Here is a 26,985-nt window from a genome sequence, read left to right as displayed (position 1 = left end):
ATATATATATATATATATATATATATATATATATATATATATATATATATATATATGTTGCTGCTAGCAAATATTTAGAAATTGCTAAGATTTATTTTGATATATTTGTTTTTTATGTATAGCTTAGCTTGACTAGTAATGATTCAGCTTTAGCCCTGTCTTTCTTCCTCTTAGTTTTTACAGCCAACACTATCTGAGGTACAAAAGGATTGTTTTCCAGAAGAACAAGAAAATTACAGTGTTGATTGGGGAAGGGGACAGAGTAGATGATTTAACCTAGGTTCCAATTGCTACAAAAACTATATTTTTTTGTCTCCAAAGGTAGTTCATGCAAACAGCTACTATAAAATGAACTGACCATGTTTCTGAATATGATAGAACTCAAGTGAAAGCTGCAGGAGTTCTGTTAATTTCCCAAGAGAATGAACGAGAAAGGTTCAAAATAATAGCTGGCAAGATCCTAATAAGCAAAAGCAAAGACAGCAGCTGGGTCTCATAATTTTGTCTTTCCAACTAGAGCAGTGTCTCCTTTACATAGTACAAGAAGTTGATTGTATAGTTAAATTTAATATTCCAACATGTCTAAATTCTTGATTGTGCTGCTGCTTTGTGAACATCATTACCGGAGTTGACAATAACCTTATGTTCTGTGTTCTAAATATGTCACATCCAGTAAAAGTTTAGATTGTTCATATCTTAGATGTTGGATAAAAAAAGTTGAACAGAAAAGGGTAGCTTGCTTCATGTATACTCTGGATACTGACTTTATCTCTGTATAGGTAAATATTAATTAGGGAGCAAGCTTTTGAATCAGATGTTGGTTGCTCTGGTTTGGCCCAGATCGGGTGAACCAGTAGTAGCAGCGGCGGGAGGCTCTGGCCACCTGCCTGGACATTTCTGCACACACAAGCGCATGCAGGAGCATGCTCAAAATGGTAGCAAAAAAATTGGCAATGCACCACTGTTTTGAATTGATCTAGATCATTATGCTAATCATAAGGTAATTTGTTTGCTTTTGGCTTAGGAAGTTTGGTGAATTCTATCAGTAGTGGGTTGCCAATTTTTTTTACTACCGGTTCGGGTGTGCTCCCATGTGCATGATGCTTCTGCGCATACACAGAACTATCCAGGTGGGTGGGTGGAGCCTCCTGCCGCCGCAACTACCTGTTCACCCGATCCGGGCCAAACCGGGAGCAACCCACCTCTGAATCCTATCTATTATGGTTTAGCATTATGTGGAACCTAGATCACTTGTATGCATGTATACTTCAGAGGAAGAGAAAGAAGGCATGAACCCAAGAGACTGCCAGCCTATTGTAGGAAAATAATCTGTCTTTGAGCCATCAGAAGGAAATCACTAATCAATAGGAATCCTGCAAAATTGGTATCTGTCTGATAGTGATGAATTAACAAACCTTAATTAACTATCAAGTCTTAAAACTATTAAGAGCTAGCAAAAATAAAATAATCCCTCCTAATTAAAGTTCCTAGAACAAGTGTTGGGTTTGACTTTGATAACAACTCTTTGCCATATTGTTCTTTTTGAATTCAGATTTATTCTGACTCTGGAGTGGGCTATCTTGTACGTGTGTCAAATCCTCTCACTCCTTGTTCTGCTTCTATGATTTACTGTGCCTTAGATCTTGAAACATCTTTCCTCATATTTTTTCCCTTACACCTTGGTTTATGCAACATGGCTTCTGACATTACACTATCTTGAGCAATGTTGGCCATAAGCAAGTTTATTTTTAAGATATATGAATTGAAAGTGTCTTCTGTTTTAGGTTAACAAATCTCCTCCTCAGTTTCCTGGCCCTAACTGCAATTCTTAATTACAAAAGCAGCACATTATCACTTAAATTCCTTATTTTTAATTAAACAGTCAGCATCCTTAACAATATGTATTGTTCCTGTGACTTATGTTAGACTCACATAGGTTGCTGGCAAAAAAAATCTGGTTTTTGTATTTTAATATGATACGTGTTGTAACATAATACGTGTTGTAACACGTGCACAGTTTGTCGTAGTGCATTGTGTATGAACTCTGGAATAGTGTCTATTCAAGGATGAATGCATGAATGTTAAAGGTTAGTGCTGAAAACTGAAGGTTATTCCACTCAACAATGGCTGCCCTTCAATGATAATAAAAAAATCTCATGACGCTATAAGTATTTTTGCTCATAATTAAAAGTATACTTTCTTAATTATTAAAATGTCATGAACAATTAAATGTAAAAAATAGTTTTCAGAACAATGTATTATAAAAATTAAAGTATCAAAATAAACTTGAATAATGTACATTAGTAAAATTGATACAAATTTCTTACCTTCTATTGCAGTCGTAGCAGATGGTCATAAGAAAATTGTCATAAGTAATTAAACTTGTTCGTTAATAGGTAAACAAGAATTCATAATATCAGCCTTCAGTGTGATTACATATTTATGAAGTGATCTTTATTCCTTAAGTTCTAAGTCCTTCTTTTTGTTGGTATCCGTGTGTATGTATACCTACATAACATAACATAACATAACATAACATAACATAGATATAGGATACACACATTTCATATATATATATATTTATATATAATATAATACACAAACATATATACATACATACAGATACATATTTATTACATACTTTTATACATACATGCAGTGCAGCTATGCCCATTGAAGTGAGTAGGCCACATTGCCAACAAAAAATACTGTTTCTTACACCTATACTTATGTGGTGTCTAATTTCACCTGATCCAAAGCTCTTTTACCTCCCCGTTAATAGCAATTCAGTTATAGGATTAAATATTCAGGTTGCTCTCCCACATCCAGTCTCTTTCAACCAAGATGAAAGCTTCTATCTGGTAACTGTATTAGATTGTTTGGGGATTATACGCAAATGTAAGTACTAATTATGGTAGCTGTTCACATAATGCTACTATTTCTCCTGCTTTTTTTTTCTTTCAGATGCAAAAAGTTTGGCTGAAATGCTTATGAGGTAAGGATAGTAAAAAAGCAGAATTTAGTCATTAATTTAAAAAAATGGAATTCATGAGTCAAGGCCTTGGAACTAGTTCAAAATGTGTACCTCCATTGGGAACATCCTATTTACACATTTCAGAGTGAGAAAAGAAACTTCTAATCATAATCCTTGGCAAGGATGCACATCTTTTTCTGCACTGAGAGGAGTAGTTAGTGAGCAAGGCTAGTAGAGCCAATATTAAATGTAACCTGAATAAAAATTGAATGTCATTTAATATAATTCAATGTAAAATAAATTATATATTTTTGATTGGTTAAATACAGATAATTTGATTGTTCCTGAAAAAGTTGGTATTTTTCAACCACATTAAAATTGCATTTAAGTCCTTAGAACGGTGATGGTGACCCTTTTTCCCCTTGGGTGCTAATAGTGCGCACGCGTGTCATGACACCCATAATTCAATGCCCCCCTGCAGGCTCTGCCCCGACGCATGTGCACGTGATACCCCCGTGCTCCCTCCCGCCCCCACACATGCACTCGCAGCCCCTGTTTTGATGCTAGCAGGCCACCCTGAAGCCTCCTGGAACCAAAAACAGGGGGCTAGGGGGGCGTCACACCCCCACCCCTCGTTTTTGGTCCTAGGAGGCTTCAGGGAGGCCTGCTAGAATCAAAATGGGGGGTAGAGGGGTGTACCCCTCCATCCCCCATTTTGGTGCTAGCAGGCCTCCCTGAAGCCTCCTGGAACCAAAAATGGGGTGTGGGGGTTGCCACATTCTCCCACCCTCACACATGCGCACCTGACTCCCACCCCACCCCCGCGCATGCATACACCTCTCCGAGCAGAGACCAGAAAATCAGCTGGCTAGTGGGAAACACGCGGCATGCACAGTGGAGCTGACCTGGGCGACAGCTCATATGCCCGCAGAGATGGCTCCGTGTGCCACCTGTGGCATGCCTGCCATAGGTTTGCAATCACAGCCTTAGAAGGACAGTGATTGTAGACAACTTAATTCTAATTTCTTTCTTACAGTAAACCCTTGCAATATTTTCAAACGTTCTCTGCAATTCTGTGAAACTCGCCCATTTTGTGTTCCTAATTCTTTTATACATTAATATAATTCTGTGGCTACATTTAACATACACTATAAATCAATTAAATATTCTATTACACTTTTATTGCCCAGGTTGCATTTTTATATTTCCTCTCTAAAAGATAGCTTATGCTAAACATAATTTTAAAATAAGAACGTAATCATTTTGATTGTATGTTGTATCAGTTATTTGAAACCAATGCAGAAATATTTATTTACGTAGTGTTGCTACTGCAGCTACTGTAAAACGTAGTAGAGTTGAATAAATATCAACTTTTAGAAGATGTTATTTCTATACTTTTATCTATTGTTAGCAAATCTAAGTGAAACAGAGAGGAGGAAAAGAGTAAATTTATCACCATTTTCTGTATCCTCCTCTGCTCACCCCTATCAGAGTAGAAAGTGGATCTATGTTTTTATCTGTGAAGGGCTGGGTTATTCCTGGGGTTCCTAGCATATCAGATCACAAACATGGGGATTTGCTATTTCCTGCATCAGAATATTGGTTCATGTGCCCCAACTTTGTTGAAACTGAATGGAAATGGCTCACCAGGCACTTTGTCAGGAGCCTTCACAAACCTCAAGAAATTCTAGAGGTTGTACCCCCAGTATCACAGCAACTCTTGCCTAGTAGAGGTTATCAGGTGCAATTATTTGTCCATCAAGCTGGATCTGATATTTAGGATTACCGATTATCATTAGTGAAATATTCATTGTGCTTTGATTGGATGAGAGGAAAGTAAGTCTGCCTGAAAAGCAGGTAGTAGAGGGAAATAACTATTTAAAAGTTATATTTTTAAAAAATAAAATCATATCCTCTTTTTTTTGTCCTAACCATTTTGTCTCCTGCTTTAAATGAATACATTTTGTATGTATTTTTTTAAAGTATATGGAGAGACTTTGTTTGAACATCTCAGAATAAGAGACTTGGGGAGCTTTAATTCATTTAAAATAATGGCACTTTATTTTATTTTGTTTTTAAAGTATATATCCCTTTTTAGTTAAATTTGCTTGTACTTTCTTGAATACTTAGCAAGAACACAAGGACATCGGATACCCTTAATAAGCAGCAACAGACACTCAGGATGCATATAGATATTCCCAGAGCTCAGCTTCTCATTGAAGAGAGAGATACAATGGAAACCATTGGTAAGCTGTCAATAGCCTCATTAGCTTGATTTATATAACCCAGGACCTATACCTTTGTGTATTTTTAAAATATAATTTGTTGCAACTTGGGAAAAATCACCACAATTAATGTGTTCCTCTTTTGATTGTTGTTGAGCAGTAAAGAGTGACATAACATTTTTCATATACAATTCTATTTATGCTTACTCAGAAATACGTTCTACTATGTTCAGTGCAAGCAATCATGCAATAAGATTTCAACGTAAAGCAATTTAGATTTAAGAATAATTCATGGGAAAATGTTCACATCCGTGCAACATGCAGGAAAGCTGTAAAGCCTTTCAACTTTCCTTTTTAATTATTTTTATGGGATGAAGTAAGGGGAAAAAAACCATACAAACCTTCTCAGTTTTGGTGTACCACATATACAGACTCTGTTCATGTGCTGAAGCTCCATCAGAAAACTGAACTAAGTTAAACTAGGGAGGTAATATGATATTTTTGTGAATATTCCAGACATATTTGATGGCAAAAATATATTAATCATACCCAGAAAAGATAACGAAGGGAGCTATTCACCTTTTCCTGTTATCAGGGTATAATGTCCAAACAGCTAGTAATTGGGAAAGATGTGGAGCAAAACATGGATTGGTCATCTTCTTAAAGAAGTCAGATACTTCTTTAAGAAAACTGGTGAGAGGAGGCTGTTGTTAACACCGATATTTGATCCTGAAAGTGTCCATAGGTTATTTTATACAGTAAGATAATGAAAAATAAATACATTCTTAATTCTTTGAGTCAAAATAACACATCAAAAACATGTATTTTCTTTCCCACAGATGACAGATCTACAGTCTTGCTAACTGATGCTGATTTTGGAGAGACATCAAAACAGAAATCATTGACAGTTACTCATACAGTACATTATCAGTCAGTCTCACAAGCCACTGGGCCACTGGTGGATGTTTCTGATGCCAGACCAGGAACAAGTATGAACAACTTTTTCAGTGGAATATTTAAAAAAATGAAAACAATCATGTTGTGGTCTTTGTACTATGGTAGAATTCCAGAGCAAAATGTACAGATGTCTAGAAGGAAACCAAATCATTTGAATAACATCTCTGTGGCAGGAGGGGGGGGGGGGGGAAGAAGTGATTGTGTATTGTACAAAACTTCATAATTTGTCTAGAATTTGCAGACAAAGTGTTTTGGGATATACTATAGTTCAGAGGAAGACTGGATATATGTTTACTTAGTTTGAGATAAACTGTTTCCTTTTTCTTTTGCATGCCTTATGTGTCAATTATTTGTCTTAAAAGTTAATGCAAAGACTATTATTCCTCTAGTGCTAGTATAGCCAACCTTTGGGTTGTGTGGAGCACCAGAGCACTCTAAGAGCATCTTGCTGAAAATCAGCAGCCTATTGCTAGATTGACATTGTTTTTTAAATCAAACTTGGTATAATCCAATATTAATTAAAACATTTTGAAGCTTCTTAAAATATTAAAAAATAAAATAAGCACTGGATATACCCACCAAGTGTTAATCACTGCCATATTTGGAGATAAAATAATGCCAATATTAATACTAGTAAGGCACTACCTTGATCCCCCGGTGAGGCACTACCTTCATATGATTCTAAGGCTTTATGTGCTCTGAGAACTATGCTAGAGAGTCAAATATAATGGACAGGTCTCACCAGACGAGTCAGACAAAGAGTGTCTCTCCCATAAAATAAATCAATGAAACATACATTACAGAAACATATACTGGCTTGATCATCACCTGGGTCAACAGGGATCATGCTAGATGCTGGAGTTTCTGGAATCTGATGAAAAATGGGCAAAAGGACCCAGAACTGTTGGCTGAGCAACCAGGGCCAGCAGCTGCAGAACTACTGGAAGACAAGGTGTTTACTCTTAGTTAATATACAGAGATTGAAAACAAAGACGTAATTATCTGCTATTACAGATCAAGTTCAACAAGAAGAGGATGTTTAAATGAATGTGCAGTCCTGGAATAAACAACATCCATAATCAGAAATAACAGAATGGATCTTGATTTATAATATGATACGCAGAAGCAGAAGCAGGAACAGAAGAATTGCAAAGGCATATCCAGAGCAAAGAAATCAAAACCTTGCCAGAAATAACTCAGGCTGTAGAGGCAAATCAGGGAGAGTTGGCAGTAGAGGAACCAGCACAGCCATTAAATTGTTTTCATTCCAAAACTAGGCACCCTCTCCTCTCTGTCCCAAAAAAGAACAAAGCACTCTAACTAAATAAATAGAAGAACTTTAAGAAAGAATAACTGAACCTCTAGAATAGCATAAAATAATAGAATAAGGCAGCTTGCCTTGAAGGTTGTTCCAAAGAAATAGCTAGCACAAGCATTAAAATATGCCAATACTGCAATATCAAGTATAAGCAGCAGCTCACTGCAAGAAACAAACCAACTAATGTACAGCATAGCTGCAGTCATAACTGAATATCTGGGTTGCAAAATCAACAAGAAGAAAAAAAGCCAAACAGTGTATCACCAGAATGGAAGGTGATGTTGGAAAATAAGATCAGCAAGCTAACATCAGATGTAAGCAAGCAAAAAATAATGAAAGAAAAGAAGCAGAAAAAAAAAGACCAAAGGATACCTAATCAGGAAATATCACCTAGAAACAAGGAAGATCAAGGAAGCAGTGGAAATAATAAAGCAGTAAATAATAACTATAAACAAGAAGATCCGCAGATCTATAGCTTGAATTGCAAATGATAGGTAGAATCTCCAATTTCAATCCAATCAGGAATGTTTCTACCAATCCATCATTCCAGAGACTGCAGTGAATCAGTCAACACCTGACAAGGAAGAAACTGCAGCTCTGGGCACAGATGTGGGATAACCGACCAATATATAATAGGAATACAGTTTGATTAAGGGAGGTGGATAAGAATAAAAAAGATGAAATAAAAGAACTTGTAATAACAGCGGAAAAGATGGAGAAAAGAGCAAGGAAGATCAGGAATTGGTCAGCACAAGGTAAAGATGAACTGCATGGGGTTTGGTTAAACCATCTGATTGATTTACACTCACTTGCTACCAAGCAGTTTAACAATATATACTGCAAGAGAGAAATTGAACAGTGGCTAACATCTGGCAAAAGCTGCCTGATAATGAACAATCCAAGAAAACTAAAAATCAATTACCTGCTTATCAACTACTTTCAAATTGGTAGCTGATGCAGTCCAACAGCATCTAATTGAAAACAAGTTATGTTGATCTGAGCAGAAAGAAAATGGCTCAAACAGCAGAGGAATAAAAGATCAACTCTTAATTGATCAGATGATTCTAGACAACTGCAAGAGAAGGAAGACTAACTTGAATTTAGCATGGATTGATTACAAGAAGTTGTTCAACTTCCTGCCACATGACTGGATAAGTGCCTAGAAATAACAAAAGTCAATAGAAAACTATGAAGCTTTGTGCAAAAATCAAAGGCAAAATGGAAGACATATTGCTAGACAATGGCAATAGTTTGGGGGAAGTTAATATCAAGATTCTTTCAAAGAGACTTTCAAGGAGGCTGTTAGTCATTGCACTGATTCCTCTGTCAACAATTCTGAATAAATCAGGCCATGTCTATTAAACATCAAAATATTTGTCAGGTTATCCCACCTTCTGAATAATATGAAGCTGTATGAAAAACACCAACTGAAGTAGAATCGCTGCTCACCCGTCCATATATACAGCCAAGATATTGCAGTGGAGTTTGGACTGGACAGTTGTGCCACCCTCAAAATCAAATCAGGAAAAAGATTGAAAACTGTAAGAGTCACGATCCATATTAAAAGTCTGGATGAAGACAACCACTAAAAATATCTGAGTATCATTCAAGGTGACAACAATGAGCACACTGAAATTAAAAAAAAGATCAGTAAATGCATCAAGAGAGTAAAAATCTTAAATGATGATATCATGCCCTTCATCCACATAGTGATATTGACAGAGTCTACTTAGCAAGGAACATAGATGAGCATGGTACATCAAATGGCTAAAGAAAAAAACAGGCCATTGGACAATTATCTGAAGAACAATGAAGAAAATGCACTAAAGCTAGTGTAGCAGGAAGTACTGAGTACTGGAGAAACTAAACTGGCCTACAAAAAGACCAAATGAAGAATGGAAATGAGGCATGGGAAGATAATGCATTACATGACCAGTACATTAAAAAAAAAATAGCAGGGAAAGCAGATAATAAAAAGACCTGGCAGTGGCAAAGAGCAGGAAATTTGAAGAAAGAACAGAGGGGCTAATTCTGGTTGTGCAAGATCAAGCCTTAAGAACAGATGCAACCAAACCCTGAATTGAGAAGTTAGCAACAGACAGTAAATACCAAATGCCATCTCCCTAAAGAAGCTGAAGAAACAGGGGACCACCTGGTTAGAAGATCACACAGACTGACTACAAATAATAGCATGATAAGGTAGCAACAATGGTGCATTGGAGGATCTGCAAGAAGTAACATTTGCCTGCAAACAAGAACTAGTAGGACCATAAAATAAAGTCACAGAAAATGAAGAAGCTAAAATGCTATGGGAATTTAGAATTCAAACAGACCCCAGATTTAACAATTGTAGATAAGAAAGACAGAAAAGTATAGATAGTGAACATGGTAGTATCTGGAGAGAGCAGAAAAGAAGAGAAAGAACTGGAGAGAATAACAAAATAGAAAGACTTGCAAATAGAAATAGAACAAATGTGGCAAAAGAAAGCAAAGACAGTACCAGTAATTATAGGTGCCTTGGGTTTAATTCCCAAACAACTGGATCACCACTTGAACACCATTGGCACTGACAAATAAATCATCGGTCAATTGCGAAAGTTTTACTTGGAACAGTTTAAATCCTGCGACAAAAGCTTTAACACTATGAATCATTGATATCTGCCTCTTCTAGGTCCTTGGGAAGAATTCAATAGGTTGATAAAAATGCCAAATCCAGTTTAAACATTTAGTTGACTATGCAGCCAACCTTACTACTAAAATACTAATAGTAACAGGGAAAGAGGCATATGTTGCCATCAGTCATGTAGAAGTCCTGCGGGGTAAGAGATTTTCTGCCTCTCCAAGTTTCTCTTTATTTTTAACTATTCATTATTCATATTTAATGTTGGTCTCTTGTAATTTTGAGAAATCCCCCTTACTCCTTCCCATAACTATACAAAGACTTCAGTGTGTTTTTTATTAATGAACTTTATGAACTAGTTGTCTGAGTTGTCATTATTGTTCTAGGCAAGCCAAGCCTTTCTAATAGCTGGAATTTGTGGTCCTTATTTCCTTTTCTGCCAATACAAAGTGATGTGCCAACTCTTATATTCGTTTTAATATTGTTCTGGAGAAAAATGTGTTAAATTTTGACCACATCAAATACATTTTATAAAGGTTGGGATATTTTCCAACTACAAAACACTTTATAGAAGTGTAATTCATTCAGTAAGCAGATTTATCCTTCTAAGGTTTTCAATTTGATAAAAATTTAATACAGTTATTAATCACTGGAGCATTTCCTCACATTCTGGCAATGATTCTGTGAGGTTTACAAAACACTGCACTTTTAGTATAGAAAATCTGCAGCATATCACAAAGGATACTATTTTGTTTTGCTCAGCTATTCATCTACATATTGTATTCACTCAAAAAAGGGACACTACATTTATTGCTGAATATCTTTATTTTTATGCTGTTATTGTAGTTTCAAAAAGCAAGCAACATATGGACAGTTTACTTTTTTTAAAAAATTGCTTGCAAATAAAAAGCTGTCAATCTTTGATATGAAGAGATGAATCATGAACAATTCTTATAGCCTATAGGTTGAAGCAACTTCTTAGATATTGTAGGATAAAATATTTATTTGATTCTTTAATATTCCACTTTCATGAAATCTATACCTTTATATTATTTTTTTCAGTGTGTAAATGGGAAATGTAGAGTAGGACTGATTCTAGATTATTTATTGTGGAAGAGGGGTAGGGCTTCTATAGCTTGATCTCCATAAACACATTCATTGATATAACAAACAGCAAAATCTATTTGTTTCTAATTTGTTTTTAAAAAAATAAATGTCCAACTATTACTTTATTTATTTGACTGTCATTACTAGCTTTGTAGCTGAGATATTTAAAAAGAAACTGGATAAAGATGCACACATTGGTTGAACTTACATATATTGTTGTTAGTAGTTGACATTAGCTGATTCAGTGATAGATCAGTTCCTCTATAAGTTTTATTTTAAGACTTAGTCTTAAAATATGATTTCTGATAATTGATTAATGGTTTTTTTTATTTTCCTCTTCTGCTCCTTGAATAAATTAATTAATCAAATATGCAATTATCTTGGTTTTAATTGCAGATCCTACAACAAGAAGGAATGCAAAAGCTGGGCCTACAGCCCGGAACAGATATGCTAGCCAATGGACTCTCAATAGACCCCATCCTACAATATCAGCCCACACTTTAACAACAGATTGGAGGCTGCCAACTCCCAGGGCCACAGGGTCTGTTGATAAAGAAAGCGACAGCTACAGTGTTAGTCCATCGCAAGATACAGGTATCATCTTTAGGTTAGATTTCATTTTCAGTCAAGAAAGCATTAGTATAGATATGGCCAAATATATGCCAAAACTGTATTTGGTGACTTGACTTGGCAGCTAGTCTATAAAGAGAATCTACTAGTTCTCCAGAGTAAAGGTTCCCAACCCCCAGCCGCGGATTGGCACCAGTCCATGGCTTGCCAGAAACTGGCTGTGCAAGCAAGTGAAGCCCCATCTGCGCATGCATGAGATCCAGGCAGTGCATGAAACCACAAACACACACAGATCCAAGGGGAAACCGCCCTCCATGAAACTGGCCCCTGGTGCCCAAAAGGGAGGCACTGCTCTAGAGGCTTTGCTGAAATAGATGTGGCTCATTGGGTGACTGAGAATCTCCATAGCCACTCATTGGTGTACTTTATCATAAGAATATGCTCTTATCTACTGTATAAAATTCAGTTTGGGAGCTGATTCACTAAACTGAAGAGTGTTTGCATACTGATGCTATTTGTATGTTGCCCATTCCTGAAAACTCTTTGTCTGACTTATTTATAGCCCCCCTTCCCAAACTGCTTTAGGACATGTCTCAAATAGATCATATCTACTCACCACTTGATTGACATGGTTAAATGATTAAATCAAACAAATAAAATTAAAATACATTTCTTTAATTATTAACCTAATTAGACAAACTTAAAGATAATTTTTTCAGAATATTTTGTAGCTCCTATCTTACAAAGGCAAAAAGCCAGATACATAGACAAAAGAGATTACTACATTTTGCTTGCTTGCTTGCTTGATTTAGAGATTCTTTCAGAACTGCTGATAACTTTTACTACTTGGTTTTGATCTCGTTTCAATTTTGACCTTTCTTGCTGGATCAAAGCCCTGAAATAGAACAGATTTAATTCATTGCACATTTCGTCATCTACCTAATCAGTTCAAATCAATCTTATTTTGTTTGGAACTTGGCTGAATCCAAAGTTCAGACACACAGCTGGTAGAAAACTATTTGAGTTGACCAAAATACCAATTAAAAATGAATGTGTGAAATGAATTAATAAGCTTTCAAAAAGTTCTGAAATAAAATGAGGATGTAAACTTCCATGTCATTTTAGTTCCTCAATGTTAAATATCAATTCCTTAAAAATATTACTTAAATGAAATTATGTAGAGACAATCAGGAATAGATATAGACAAATATTATTTTTAAGGTGTTTTTTTTAGAGTTAACATTTATCCCTTCTATCCAATACATTTGAAGATACTAATTTGACTTAAAAGAGAAATCATTCAAAAAAAGGGGGGGGGGGATGGAATTAATAGCAATAATTTCATTCTGAAATAAACCTTTTTCTTCCCATTCTGTAATACTAATTTTGCATGATAGAAATAAAACAATCGGCAAAACCTGATAGCTGCCGAATTGTATGGGCATGCTATAAAGGATGTGCAAATTCTCATGGGAATAGACAGTAGAAAGCCATGTTTTTGCTGATTGTTCCCTTCTGAAGTGATTGCCTTTTCTTTATTGTTTAGATCGAGCAAGAAGCAGTATGGTCTCCACAGAAAGTGCCTCCTCCACATATGAAGAGCTAGCCAGAGCATATGAACATGCCAAGATGGAAGAGCAGCTGCGACATGCAAAGTTTACCATCACAGAATGCTTCATATCAGACACCTCATCAGAGCAGCTTACGGCAGGGACTAATGAATACACAGACAGCCTGACCTCAAGCACCCCATCCGAATCAGGGATTTGCAGATTCACTGCATCTCCTCCCAAACCTCAGGACGGAGGACGCGTGACAAATATGGCTGTTCCAAAGGCACATCGGCCAGGTAGGTATCTATTTTAATTCCATCTATTTTAATTCTAGGAATGAGGCAAACAAAAGCATTGGCAAAAGGTTAAAAAAAATCTGGCAGCAAAAATTCAGTGCTGATTTTTATGACTGTCAGTAACAACAACTCCTTCTTAGTGAGTTGTATGGCAGAGCAAAGCATAATGTTCAACTTTTCAGTCTGCTGAATGCTGAAGGTTTTGAGACCCTGCCTTTGGAACCCTGCCCATGCTGAGCTGCTAATCCTAAAAATCTAACTGTAAAAAAGTCTACGTGAGAATAAGAATGTATTCATAACTAAACCCAATAATATTTTTCCACAACTGAGTAATCTTGTGCCTGCCAGTCCTTTCATGTGACCTGAGCTCTGAAATTTTGTTTCAAACACACACACACCTTATTGGTAAGAATACTTTTCAAGGCTTTGTTTGGTCATCAGAAGAGAACTCCTCATGATTGTCAAAGGTATTTCAAGGGGGCTCTTATATTCAGGATTTTGGAGGAAAATATTTCCTCCTGGTTCTGGATTTCATTGTTACATTATTTTAAAGCACTCCTCCTGCCTCAGTAAGGAGGCAATTCTTTTTTAACTGGCCACAGGAGGATATTGCAAAGATTCACTGGTGTTGATTTAAATAGATGTAATGCATTTTTAATCACTATAGCTAGTCTGTAGCCAACAAGTCCGAATTATTGGAGGTATAATTTATTTCTAGCATAGGTTCTAGTTGGCGGAATTATTTTTTCTGCATGTTGTGATTTATTTCCTAATACAGCAAGACTGTTTTTTCCAGTTATTATCATTATTATCAGCCCAAATCAATCCATTGCAGGTTGGAGATTTCCTACTTGATGATTATAGATTGCAATCCACTACGTTGGTCCACTGTTGGTAGCTTGATATTTTTCAACTTCCCAGTCTGGGATGATTTGCCCAAAATCATGTAGTCAGTTACCACATCTAAGGGAGGACTAGAATTTGGGTATCGTCTCTGCTACTCTAATAACATAACCACTATATCACATTGTACCTATCATTATATGGGTACAGTATTTATAAAATATGCTATTTAGGCAAACCAAAACCTATATAAATTAACCAAATATATATGTGTTGAAGCCAGCAGAACAGTTCTCCCACATAAGAGCACTCATTGGAAACGTTACAGGAGAACTGTTCTGCTGGCTTCAACACATATATATTTGGTTAATTTATATAGGTGAAATGAATTGATATTGATCTGAAGTGTTTACTTCTTTGTATATTTAGTTGTGTTTTGTTCTATCTGTTCTATGTGTGCCTGGAAGATAACTGTGAGTTAAAGTCTATAGAAGTCTTTTCCTTTTTTCTTTCTTCCATTGTCTTATCTGAGTAAAAGCAAAATTAGCAACTAGAAAGAGCTCCTTCAAAGGTTTTGGGAAGTTGCACCAAAGGTATTGTGAGGGAAGGGTTTATAAACCCCATCTGAAGGAACCAGACAAGCCAAACCACCACACTCTGTGAGTGTGTATTAATATTATACCATTACACCCTTTCTAAGGAAATTCATAAAAGTAAAAAACGGTTTTGTGCTATAGTGTGTGTGTGTGTGTGTGTACACATAAATACACACACACTATGTGTGGTAGTATAATGTCTGCTTTCTGAACAAATAGCACACAGTTTCTGACAAAGCAATTAAGTTAGTCTTTCAGTATTGAAATGTAATGAAGTCCATTCTATCAGAGAACAATCACAGCTAGACTTCTCTAAAAGGCTTGTCTGGATCTGGCCAGGTTAAATTATTTTAGGCTGTTGGGAATCTCAAAGTACTTCATCCTGAAGCTTCTATTCCTGTGCTTGAAATGTTTTCTCTGGGAATAATTCCAGGCACAATGTGAGGCTTGAAAAGAGAGACTAATTTTAAAATAATAGTGAAGATCAGATGAATCCAGGTGAATCTGAGAATTAAACTGGAGAGTGAACAACTGTAGACAATAGCTGAAGTTGGCTAAAACTTCAGCTATTCAACAATTATACTAAAGCAGATAAAGACTTCAGAAGCTTATGGAGCTTATTGACTGAGAACTCTGAGCAATTTTGTTGCCTTGACATTTCTCTAATATAACAGAAAAAATAAAACAATTAGGGCAGGAAAAATATTTCAGATATTCCACTGCAGATATGAATGTTGTGCTTCAAACAGAAGTGGTGATACTTCATGGCTGAAAATATGCCGGTTTCAAGATTTAGTCTTTCAATTGTTTACTTGCAAAGTGGAACTTCTTAATAAAATGTGAAGTATGTGAATTCTTAAGGAGTTTTTTTCCTCTGAAACTAATCAGTGGACCTAAGTTTAATTTAATTAGCCTCAAAGATTCCTAAAGCGAGACAAAAGCCATTTGTTTCTAGTTCTTGCCATGCCTTCACCAAACAAAAATAGAGCTCAAATAGAACTCCCAAATCCAGGCACTCAAAATTAGAACAAGTAAGGCAAATTAAACACATTTAGAAGCCAATGACAGTTCTCCTCAGCAATAGAGCATTTTCATGATTTTACTGTATACTCATGAAAGTACTTTATATAAATTAAATAATAATCAGAATTAACATTAACAGAATTTTTAAATTTGCATTCATAAAACAATGATTGGTGTTCCCTGAGCTTGTCTGTTTTCTTGCAGATGTTTCATTACCCAATTAAATAATATCAGTGTTAGAAGGGAGTGGGATTGACTTCCAGTTCCGGCGGCTACGGCGACGGGCAAGCCTTTGCCCGCTCCCGCTCTCCCGGTGGGCTTCCCCCGCTTCTGGGGGGGGCACAGGACTCCCCGGAGAGGCATCCTGCCGAGGGAGCGGCTCGCGGAGGGCCCTGGCATCGGCGGCGGCTGGTGGGGGCTTCTCCGCTTCGCTCTAGGCACCGGGGAGCAGTTTCGGAGGGCGCGCATGCGTCTCGCTCCATGCCGATCGGACAAACACTACTGAAGGAAGCAGCGGCGGTATGGTGAGAGGCTTCCTTTCTTCATTCCCTTTCTTTTGAACTGATGGACTTTTCAGCGATTTTAAAAGTTAAACTTTCGGATTCTTGCTGGAGGTGCGGCTAGAGGGAGGGGGATTCCCCCCCCCCTTGGACAAGCGGCTTGAGAAGATTTTGCTTTCGCCCCCAGGGGAAGGAGGAGGGGGGAGAGCCAACTAATGATGCCTCACCCCTGTACAAGTGACTTTCATTGGATTTAGTTCCAGACTTTATGGGTGAACTGAGAATTTTTTGAACTTTTAAAATTTTGTTATGCCTCTGAGCCCAAAGCTGGCAGGGCAAGATGGCACACTTCCGTTGTCTTCATGAACTGTGAAACCTGACTCCACCTTTAAAATTCAGGCTTCCGGTCTTTGTCTCCGTGTCACCCAGAAGAATCTCTTGTGGATTGCTATTTCCTGAACCCTCTGGAGAGAAAATTTTTCTCTAGTGCTAGACTGACTAAAGAAACTCCCAGCTGCTTGGATCTTCTGCCTCCTGAACTCATCTGCCTGCTCTACTTCTTCAGGTGTCCAGTCTCTACACTGACTGATCTCTCTGTTTTATAAACTATGTCTCCAAAAAGACCACCACCTGGAAAACCTGGCTTTGCTACCTCTGCACCGACATCTGCAACATCCAGTCCTGCCACACAGTCAAAGATTACAGAACTGATGCAACCTAAGAGTACAGAGATGGATTTGCAACAAATGCTTCAGCAACTCATACAGGGCCAGGAAGAAATTAAGAAACAATTAAAGGAAATGAAGGAAGAAATTAAAGAGAATCAAGTCCAAATTTATAAGAATTCACAGAGACTGGACCTTGTGGAGGGTGGGGTGGCGGAGGCGAGGGGGGGTAGAAGCTTTGCAGAAGGGTAACAAAGAACTTGATATCCAACAAATGAAAACAGAATTTGAGAGAATGTCCTTTTATCTTAGATTTCAAAATGTTATAGAAGCAGATGGGGAAAACATAAGGGACATCATGACTAACATCTTAGCTGAATATATACACAAAGATAAACAACAGATGGAATGGGAGATAGACCTGGTCTATAGAGTGAACTCAGCATATGCCAGAACACACAATGTACCCAGGGAGGTCCATATCAAATTTCTTAGGAAAAGCACAAGAGACATAATTCTGGGTGTACAAAGGGGGCAAGCATTGACATATCACGACAGGGAGATAACCATCTTGAAGCAGATCCCCAAAAAAATTAGGGAGAAAAGGAAAAATTATTCGCAATTGGCGAATAAATTATACCAGAAAGGGGTGTGGTTTAGATGGTTGATGCCTGAAGGGATGCTGATATTCTGGGAGGAGACAAGAATCAGAATCAATACACCCATAGAGGCATAGGCCTTTATGGAAAAAAACAAAGTGAACCTAGAAAAAATAGAAGACTCTACAACGGTTATGCAGGACACGGGAGGGGCCGGAGCTCTGCCAGCGGGGGGAGAAGGGGCAACACCAAGAAAGCTCAGATCACAAAAATGAATAAGAAAATCACATTGTTATAAACAGACCGAAAGTAATAATGAAATTATATCTAGACTATATATCATAATATATAAGCCGATTGAAAAAAATTTTTAGAATTAATATGCTGATTTTATACGATTTTGTATTAATGTTTTATACATAGATGTATCTTATGAGTTTGGAGGGAGGGGGCGTCTGCCACACTTGCAACTGCCAAAATTTGTATACCATTCCACCTACCCTTTTCCTTATAAATGTTTTAAAAAACCAATAAAATTTCTGGTGCAAAGCAAAAATCATGCCAAAAGTCCATGATCTCTGTGGAAGCCACATTGTAATTCGGTCAGAAAGCCCATCTCCAGATGAGTGACAGATAATTTAGCAGAACTCTTTCAAGGGTTTTTCCTATGATAGAAAGCAGCAAGATTCTTCAGTGGCTGTTGTATACTTGTAAATTGCTTTCCTCTTGTAGAGGTATAAAATGGGTGCATCGTTAAGTTCCCAAAAAAAATGAATCCTTGCTTTCAGAAAGACTGGAATAACTCAGTGAGTTTACAGGATCACTGACTTGGTATATTTCTGTAGATATGATGTCTGTCCCTGGGGCTTTGCCATTGGATAGCTAGCTGACAGCTTCTGTGCCTTCAGCTACTGCTGGTGGGTCATCCATGGCATTCTTGATGTCGACCTGGGGAATACTTTCTATCACCTTGTGAGTAGATGACAGGCGGTTGAAGACAGCTACAGAGTGTACAGTTCATCTCTGCAAGATCTGAGCCTTCTCTGAAATTGGAGTTGTATCATCAATACTCACGAATGAGGAATTCCCAAGTGACAGATTCATAGAACACTCTATGCTTCGTAGAACTATTTCAAATCATTTCTATCAGCATATTCCTGCATTTCATCTGCATTTCATGCAGTCTATTCAGGAATACTCTATGTGTATTGATGAAGGCATTTTTCTTGACAGCTGGTAAGTTTTCTGATGGATGCAATGAAAGCAATGCTTTTCAATAAGTAAAGCCTGTATCTCCTCATCATTTTCACTGTACCAGTCATGCTGCTTGTGAGTAGCACCTTCAGTGCAGATTCCCAGTTATCCTCAGCACTGTCAGCAAAATGTAGATCAGCAAACTTGGTTTCTTAGTCTCCAGCCAGTGCTGACATTGTACTAACATTCTTCATTTGCTGGCCATAGCAAATTCTTTTCATGGCCTTGCTTCCTGGGTTCGTCTCTTGGGTATGATATATAGCAGTAATGGCAAACCTTTTGTGGCTCGCATGCCAAAAGCAGGGGGAGCGCAGGGGGGGGTCATGCACAGGCATGTCACACCCATAATGCTATGCACACAACCCCATCATGCATGCGCCCATGACCAGCGCTCCTCCCCATTTTTGGCGTGCTTTTTTCGCCCTCCCCAGGCTCCAGAGGCTTTATAGGAGCCTGGAGAGGGCAAAAACAGCCTCCCCCCACCCTCCCTGAAAAACCAGCCCTACGGGCAAACCGGAACTTCAGGAACAGACTTCTGGTTTGCTCGTAGAGGCGGTTTTAGCACCCCAGAGCGTTCAGGGGACTTCAGGAGGCTTCCCTGAAGGCTCCAGAGGGCAAAAAACGACCCTACGAGTAAACCAGAATCACTTCTGGTTTGTTCGTAGGGCCAGTTTTAGCCCTCCGGAGCATTCAGGGGCCTTCAGGAGGCTTCCCTAAAGGCTCCAGGGGGCAAAAAATGACTCTATGAGCAACCTGGACTTCTGGTTTGCTCATAGGGTCATTTTTTGTCCTCCGGAGCCTTTAGGCAAACTGCCTGAAGGCTGAAGGCTCCGGAGGGCTAAAACCGGACCTACGAGCAAACCGGAAGTACGTTCCTGAACTTTCAGTTTGCCTGTAGGGCTGGTTTTTCATGCTCCGAAGGCTTCCTTGAAGGCGAAAAATGACCTTAAAAGAAGGCCAAAATCCTCTGGCCAGCTGACAGGGCAACGCCTTGCGTGCCCTGACAAATGCCTCCACGTGCCACTTGTGGCACGTGTGCCATAGATTCGCCATCACGGATATAGAGCTTCATCTTAAAACAGTCAACACCACACATCACTTTAGTCACTCTGACATCCTGCCTATCTGTTCTCCTGATGATTAGAGTCAGTAAGCTATCAATACTTAGAGTGGTGGTCTATCCAGGAGGTCTACTTATGGGAAAGCAGGGTAAATTTAAATTGATGATGATAAAACTAGTCTCTTCTACAATGTGTTTCTGAAGTCAGACTAATATGTCCATATCTTTGTATAATTGTAAGGCACCCAGAATCGCTTGGTTGAGTTGGACGGCTATAGGAATTGAATGAACGAATAAAGAAATAATCTTAAAATCAATCCTAATTGCCTTCACAATAATAAATCCTGCAATATTGTCCAATTTATTTTCTTCTTAGAGGTCATTCAGAAAACATAATCTTCCTTTCTCTCCTAAGGACTTGTATTTCATTATTTTTCACTTCTTGATGCTTTGTGGCAAATTGCATTTAGCAAATAGCATTGTACTGTATACATTTTCCACTACAGTCCCTTGCCCGAGGAAATGTTTGTTATACAATATTTTGTTTTACAGAAGCAACAAATTAGTTACCTTAAATGAAATCTCTTGGATATTTAGAATTACAAAACCATGAAATTATTATCTAACATTAAAGTTACAACAAAACAATGTAAAATGAAGTAATTAAATATTTAGTATATCAGTGCACACTGCATTTTTTAAATAAAGCTGAACGGAAATTGCTTCTAGTTTTACAGAAATACTTGCATTTTTGAGTGTAAAGAATAAAATTTTACTCGGGACACCTTTAGCTTATTTGATTTAATACCTGCGTACTCATCTCTCTATAAGTATTGATTTGCTGAAGAACTCAGTAAATTTAAGTTGTACCTTATACTGAATTTCCCTCATTAAAATCAGCAGTTGCTGTTCAAGGAACCCTTAAACTCTTCCCTGCCTCCTTCCTATAAGCATAGAATAATCACTTGGAACCACAGGAAATATGGGAGAATTAATAAGTGATGTTCTATTTTATATGAGCAAATGTTCTTTCTGCAAAGCCATTATTAGATGGCTTTATGTCCAATAGCAGATTGTATGGGGGATATGCAAAGCTTTCTTAGCATATTTTCTGTTTGACTAAATATTAGCTGGACATTTTGTTTGAACAGCACTATTCAAATTCATCTCAGATTTTGGCAAGGTGGGGAAATTTCAAGAGGTATACCTAGAATTTATCCTCTTACCCTTTGTCGTGTGTGTGTGTGTGTGTGTGTGTGTGTGTGTTTATGCATGCACATACATATTATATTATATTATTCTGTATTAGTCTTGGGCCATAATAAAGTTTAATTTTTAGGAATTCTAATCAATGTGTCACATCCCAAAGAAACTATGTTGCTGTGGGAAAGCAGTGCCTTTGATTCCTTCAGGTATATAAATACATCCTTTTTCCATAGATTCTGCGTATTTACAATTATCTGCTGTAGGTATGCATTAAAATTCCTTTTGAAACTATTCTAGGATGCTTACATTGCCTACTTGAAAGGCCTAAGTTGAAGAATTTAATTGGAAAACATTGTGGAGCTAAATCCAATAGGAGCACATTGTCAGCCCTATACGATAAACCAGACCACATACAGTAAATCTAAAACTACTTTAGATAGAACAATTACAATAATAATAGAATTTTGCAAGTCTAAATGTGGTTCTATCTTCCCTCATTTTATGTATATGTAAGTTAGGGATGGCTTGTCTGAGATGTTTTCTCAAATTAATTTTTTGGAATTAACCCAAGCCCCATTTGTCTGATTGTTGCTTTGGTAGCAGTGCTCCCTCCTATCCTTCAGAACCATTCTCTATGCCTCAACACACATCAATTTGTATTCTGTTCACCAAACTTGTGAATTATGTTGTCTCCCTTTGAATGTTTAAGTTGTGGTGGTATAGGAAATATATAAACAAATAAATATCAATAATTGCTGGTTAAGTTTTACCTATTTTCAGCCTATCACCTGTTGTTGCATGGGAAGATGGAGAGGTCTGATGTCATTTTAGAATAGTTATCTTCATTAGTATTTACCCATGACGGAAAACCTATGGCATGCGTGCCAAAAGTGGCAAGCAGAGTCATTACCCGTTGCTCTTCCAGGTTCTGGCACATTGGGAAGCTGGTCTTTGTGCACGCATGCCAGAAACCAGAAGACCAGGTGGCTGGTGTGCATGCCATGCATGTGCCAGAAACCGGAAGATCATCTTCCCGGTGCGCGCATGCACATCAGATGGCTGTTCTTTTGGTTTCTGGCACATGTGAATGCTCATGCACTCCCATTTCAGCACTCAGTGCCGAAAAGATTCACCAACATTGGTATGTACACTTCCACCAATACAACTACCCATACCTCATGCCTATAGTGTAGTTCCCTTACTCAAAAATTTCTTCTATTCAGTTGCCACATTTTAAGGCCATGCATAGCAGAGATGGGTTGCTCCCGGTCCGTACCTGTACAGCCGTACTGTTAGCAGAAATTGGCCGTACTTTTTTGTACCAGGGGTGCCAGTGACCAGGACACGCCCCCATACCAGTACAGTCCAGGCACATCCAAGGCTGGAATAGGCTTCAACACTGCTATGGCCTGGGCTCGTCTGAAGAAGCCCTCACCTGCCGCTTCTTTGACAAGCGGCTTGCAAAATGGGGGGCTTCTCAAAGAGAAGGAAGCAGGAAGGGGACTTCTTTAGACAAGCCCAGGCTGGATAAGGCTTCATGCTGCTATGGCCTGGGCTTATCTGAACAAGCCCTCCCCCGCCGCTTCCTTCTCTTTGAGAAGTGGCTTGCAAAATGGGGTGCTAGAAGGAAATGGGGGGGCTTCTTCAGATGAGCCCAGGCTGGAGAAGCGGCACACCGCTTCTATCACCTCAGAAAGGCTGCTTTGCCTCCACTGCCCTCCTTCCTGCACTGCAGGTACAACCTCGAGGGGAAGATGTCCTACCAAGGCAAGAAAAACATCCTTTGGATCATGGTGAGGTGAAGCACCCTCAGGCATATTTCCTCACCGCTTTTTCTGTGGCGAGGTCTGCGCCCACCAGGTTCTGCCGACTTTGAGTGGCTGAGGTGGGGGAAGCGGGAGGGTGGGAAGCTCCAAAAGTCCAGCTTCTGCGAGACCCCGAGGGTGCAAGGTGGAGAGGGGAGGAGGCTTGGAACGAGGTCTCCCTGTGCTGCCTGTGAGGTAAATAAGGTACGGCGCCAGGGAAGAGGGGTTGGTTTCGTTGCCCAGAGATGGGGGTGGCTCGGCCTGGAGGAGTGGGAAGTGAAAGTGGGTGGGAGGAGAGAGCGATGATCCCACCTGTTGGGGAGGGGAGGCGATTGTCAGGCCACCTGCCTAGGCTCCGTCTGGTTGTTCTGTGGCAAGCACTACTGGGAACTCTTGGAAATGGGTCGGCCGAGCTTGCTGGAGATAAGCTGCTCGGCCGCTACTGGGCTTGGCTCTGGATGAGACGGGAGGAGTTGTCAGGCCAATTAATGGGAGAAGTCCATCATATAGGGTCTCATCTCATGGTTCAGAAGGGGTTGGACTAGAAAATATCCAAGGTCCCTTCCAACTCTGTTATTCTTTATAAATCTCTCTATTCAGTCTTACCAACAAAATGGTGATAAACAATATTTAGAAATGTACATCAGGCAGTCTTCTGACAGCAAAATCTCATCTTATTTGCTAGTATCAAGGGGAAGATGACTTTGAAAATCTTCCTCTCTCACCATAACATGCAAGACGAGGTGAGAACTGGCTGGGAGGGGAGGGACAAGGAGAAGCCAAGTGAGGTGCCCCTCCATGTGAGTGACATAGAGTTGGCCATGCCCACCCAATCACATGACCACACCCACCCAGTCACATGACCACCAATCCACACCCACAAAATAGGCCATGCCCACAGAATAGGTAGTAAAAAAAGTTGAAAACCACCACTGATGCCTACATATCACTTTCACTTTTTTCCATTTATTTTCCAAGCTTAGTTGTTCCAGAGGTCTTTTTTTTAACAAGTTCTGTGCTTTTTTCAAGAACAATTTGATCACACCAACGGCTCCTACAACCATCCAGCTGATCAACATTGCCAAAAGCACCCGCATCTAATCACTAAAGAGATCGAATTTGGCTCATCACAAATACCTCCCTTCTACATTCTATCAGCTGATGAAGTTGGATACCGTTATTAGTTCCTCCCACACTTGCATTCTATCTGCAACTTTTGCCGCCCCAATCTCCCCCCAGTTCTCCATTGTTTCCTAATTATTCTAAGTGATATTTTCTCCATTTTTGTAGGATTTGTTATCTAAATATAATATATCTATATACCCAAAGTCCTGCTTTTTTATTGCCTCGGGCTATTCCTAAGATATGAAAAAGTGACTGAAAACCCTATTTCATTAAATAATCTTTCTTAAGACATTTGATAATGATCCATTTTTCAATTATCATCCGCATAAAGAAAAAAAATTGAAACCATACCGGAAGGACTCTTCCCTTTTGTGTCTAGAGGCACCTATTTCATTCTCATCTACTCAGCATTACTTGAGAACATTCAAAAGTTGTCTCAAGCTCTAACGAAAAATAGATGTCTATATATCTACTTACAGTTTACTTGTATATTTCTCACTATAGAGTTTAAAAATACAATAGACTTTTAATCGGTTTTTTTATTTGCTTGAAGCAGTTTTGGAATTGGCCATTCTTGCTTCATATAATGGAAGACAGGCATGCAGGAAGAAAGGAATCTGTGTTACTTTTACACAACAGGTTTCAAAGCAGTGTGAAACCTTCATATATTTCTAAGTCCTGTGTTAAATTGTCCTTAATATATGATTTGTTTAAACATATTGAGATCTGTAACACTTATCTGGAATTGCTGAAGAATAATTGAGCCCATCTCAATTATATAAGAATATTTCCCATCTCCTCTCAGTGAAAACTGATTCAATCAAATGCTGCTAATCATTTCGTAGTATTAAAATGGAAGGAAATTGGAGTTCTTGATATAATTACTTGGGATTCTCAAGTATAGTGTATATGTTTTCCCTGCTTGCTGCATTAGGCTCCTCTGGAAATATCCCTATCTGGAAGTGGATACTTCATGCTTCACATCACAAAGGCAACATGGTCATAATGCTTCCTAGCATATATAGGGAAACCAGTAGCCTTCCAATGTTTCAGATCTTGGACTTGCCTGTAGCCAAATAAACATTAGGAGAGTTTCTTCTTGTTTCTTCAACCATATATTATTTGGATGGCAGTGGTAATTGGTAAGTTTCAATTCAGCAAGTGTAAACATTGTAGGTGTGAACTCATTAATTTTAAAAGAAGTATGTATTTTATTTTGTTTGAAATAAACTTTGCCACTATTTCAAATAACCTAACAATGCTTTGTTAAATAAGAGAAATATTTTTCTGCTTCTGAGGCATTTCCTTTTTTATCATCATGCAGTATTTAATATAATTTTAAAAGTATTGGATTTCATTTTCTAGTTATTCTCTTTGTTCAGATAATGTTTTAAATTATTTAAAGGCAGTGTTGGTAGTGGTGGAAAAATCTATATTTTTACTTTCTTTGCAATGTGTGTTGCCCCAAGCTCATCATGCAATCCCTGCAGGCTTCATTGTCATCCCATGTTTCCCAGGACTATTGATAAAAATAGAAAAATCTAAACAGTTCAATTTAGAATAAAGGAGCTATGGAATTTACGGTTGTGCTACTTTTCCTGCTTGCCAAACAAACTTTCCGTGATAGATTGTGTCTGCGAAGGGGAAAGGTGGTGCGATGGACTGCAATGAGGCAGCAATTTCCCCAGGAAGGAGGGAGCAGATTCCAAGGAGGGAGGCGTGACAACATATGTGGATCAGAGAGCAAGAAATTAAGGATAGCCACTCTCTAAAATCTCTATTAGGGGCAAGAATAGTTTAGATTTAGTCTGGCAAGATTCTGTCTATATGGCTTAAGCAAATAAAGAACCGAACTTTGGTTGGATTATTCTGTCATTCTTGGGCTGGGCCTGATTAGATTACCAAACTCAGACTAAGTATATGCATTCTTAAGGGAGATAATGTGTATGCTTTGCCATGTACACAAAGAGTCTTATTATCCTGAAACCTCACTCTCTTTGATATGGAGAAAAATGTGACAGTTAAATCAAGAGAAGCTGAGAACCAACACTGGGAAAAGCATAGGTCGAACACTGCACCCTACTAGGCTCTGTCTGGAATTTCTGGGAAAAAAGGGAAATCTGATCAAAGAAAAGGGAGGGGAGGAGCTTTATGAAAAACTGCTATAACTATAGAAATATCTTCTAACTCAGAACTGTGTTAAATTTCTTTGATTTTCTGTTCTATACTAAAGCCCCATTCTGTCATTGGTTTTATTTCTATGGACAAATTAGGAAATTATATTTTATGCTAACTTTACAGCATACCTCAGCGCGTGCATGAGAATGTTATCTTTCTTTCAAATTTCTTATGATCTATAAAATTATTTCAGAATTCTCTGCCTTTTTTTCCAATGGAGGCTTGAGGGCAGTTTCAAGGTATTACGTTTTTTGTTATTAACTTATATGTTTGTATTTTGTATTTTAATTATTTAAAATGTAAAGGGCTTTTTTCTAGCCATTTATATTTTCTTTTTTTTTTCTGCGAAAGCTTTACATTGTTTATCTCCTTTGGCTATCTCCTCAGGGAATGGGTGGGTGGAGGATGGCTGAAAACTCTAGTGAGATGCTTGTATGCTTTGTATAGAGAAGCCTCTATTAAATGCACATTCTTTAAGAACTTGAATTTGGACTTCAGCCTGGTCTTCTAA

At 38.2% G+C, this 26,985-nt stretch overlaps 1 protein-coding gene across 1 annotated transcript in view; it reads left to right on the top strand.

The window, feature by feature from the left end:
- Positions 1 to 26,985, top strand: part of DSCAM (DS cell adhesion molecule) — a 379,550-nt gene that overhangs the window by 338,178 nt on the left and 14,387 nt on the right. Inside the window, exons 28-32 of the mRNA XM_081950395.1 lie at positions 2,965 to 2,995; positions 5,105 to 5,220; positions 6,039 to 6,188; positions 11,598 to 11,795; positions 13,318 to 13,620. Coding sequence (XP_081806521.1) covers positions 2,965 to 2,995; positions 5,105 to 5,220; positions 6,039 to 6,188; positions 11,598 to 11,795; positions 13,318 to 13,620 — 798 coding nt within the window. The remainder of the gene's footprint in view (positions 1 to 2,964; positions 2,996 to 5,104; positions 5,221 to 6,038; positions 6,189 to 11,597; positions 11,796 to 13,317; positions 13,621 to 26,985) is intronic.

The sequence above is a fragment of the Natrix helvetica genome, assembly GCF_964273705.1.
Source record: "Natrix helvetica genome assembly, chromosome: 4".
Lineage (NCBI taxonomy): Eukaryota > Metazoa > Chordata > Lepidosauria > Squamata > Natricidae > Natrix > Natrix helvetica.
This window is presented reverse-complemented; position numbering and strand designations above follow the sequence as displayed.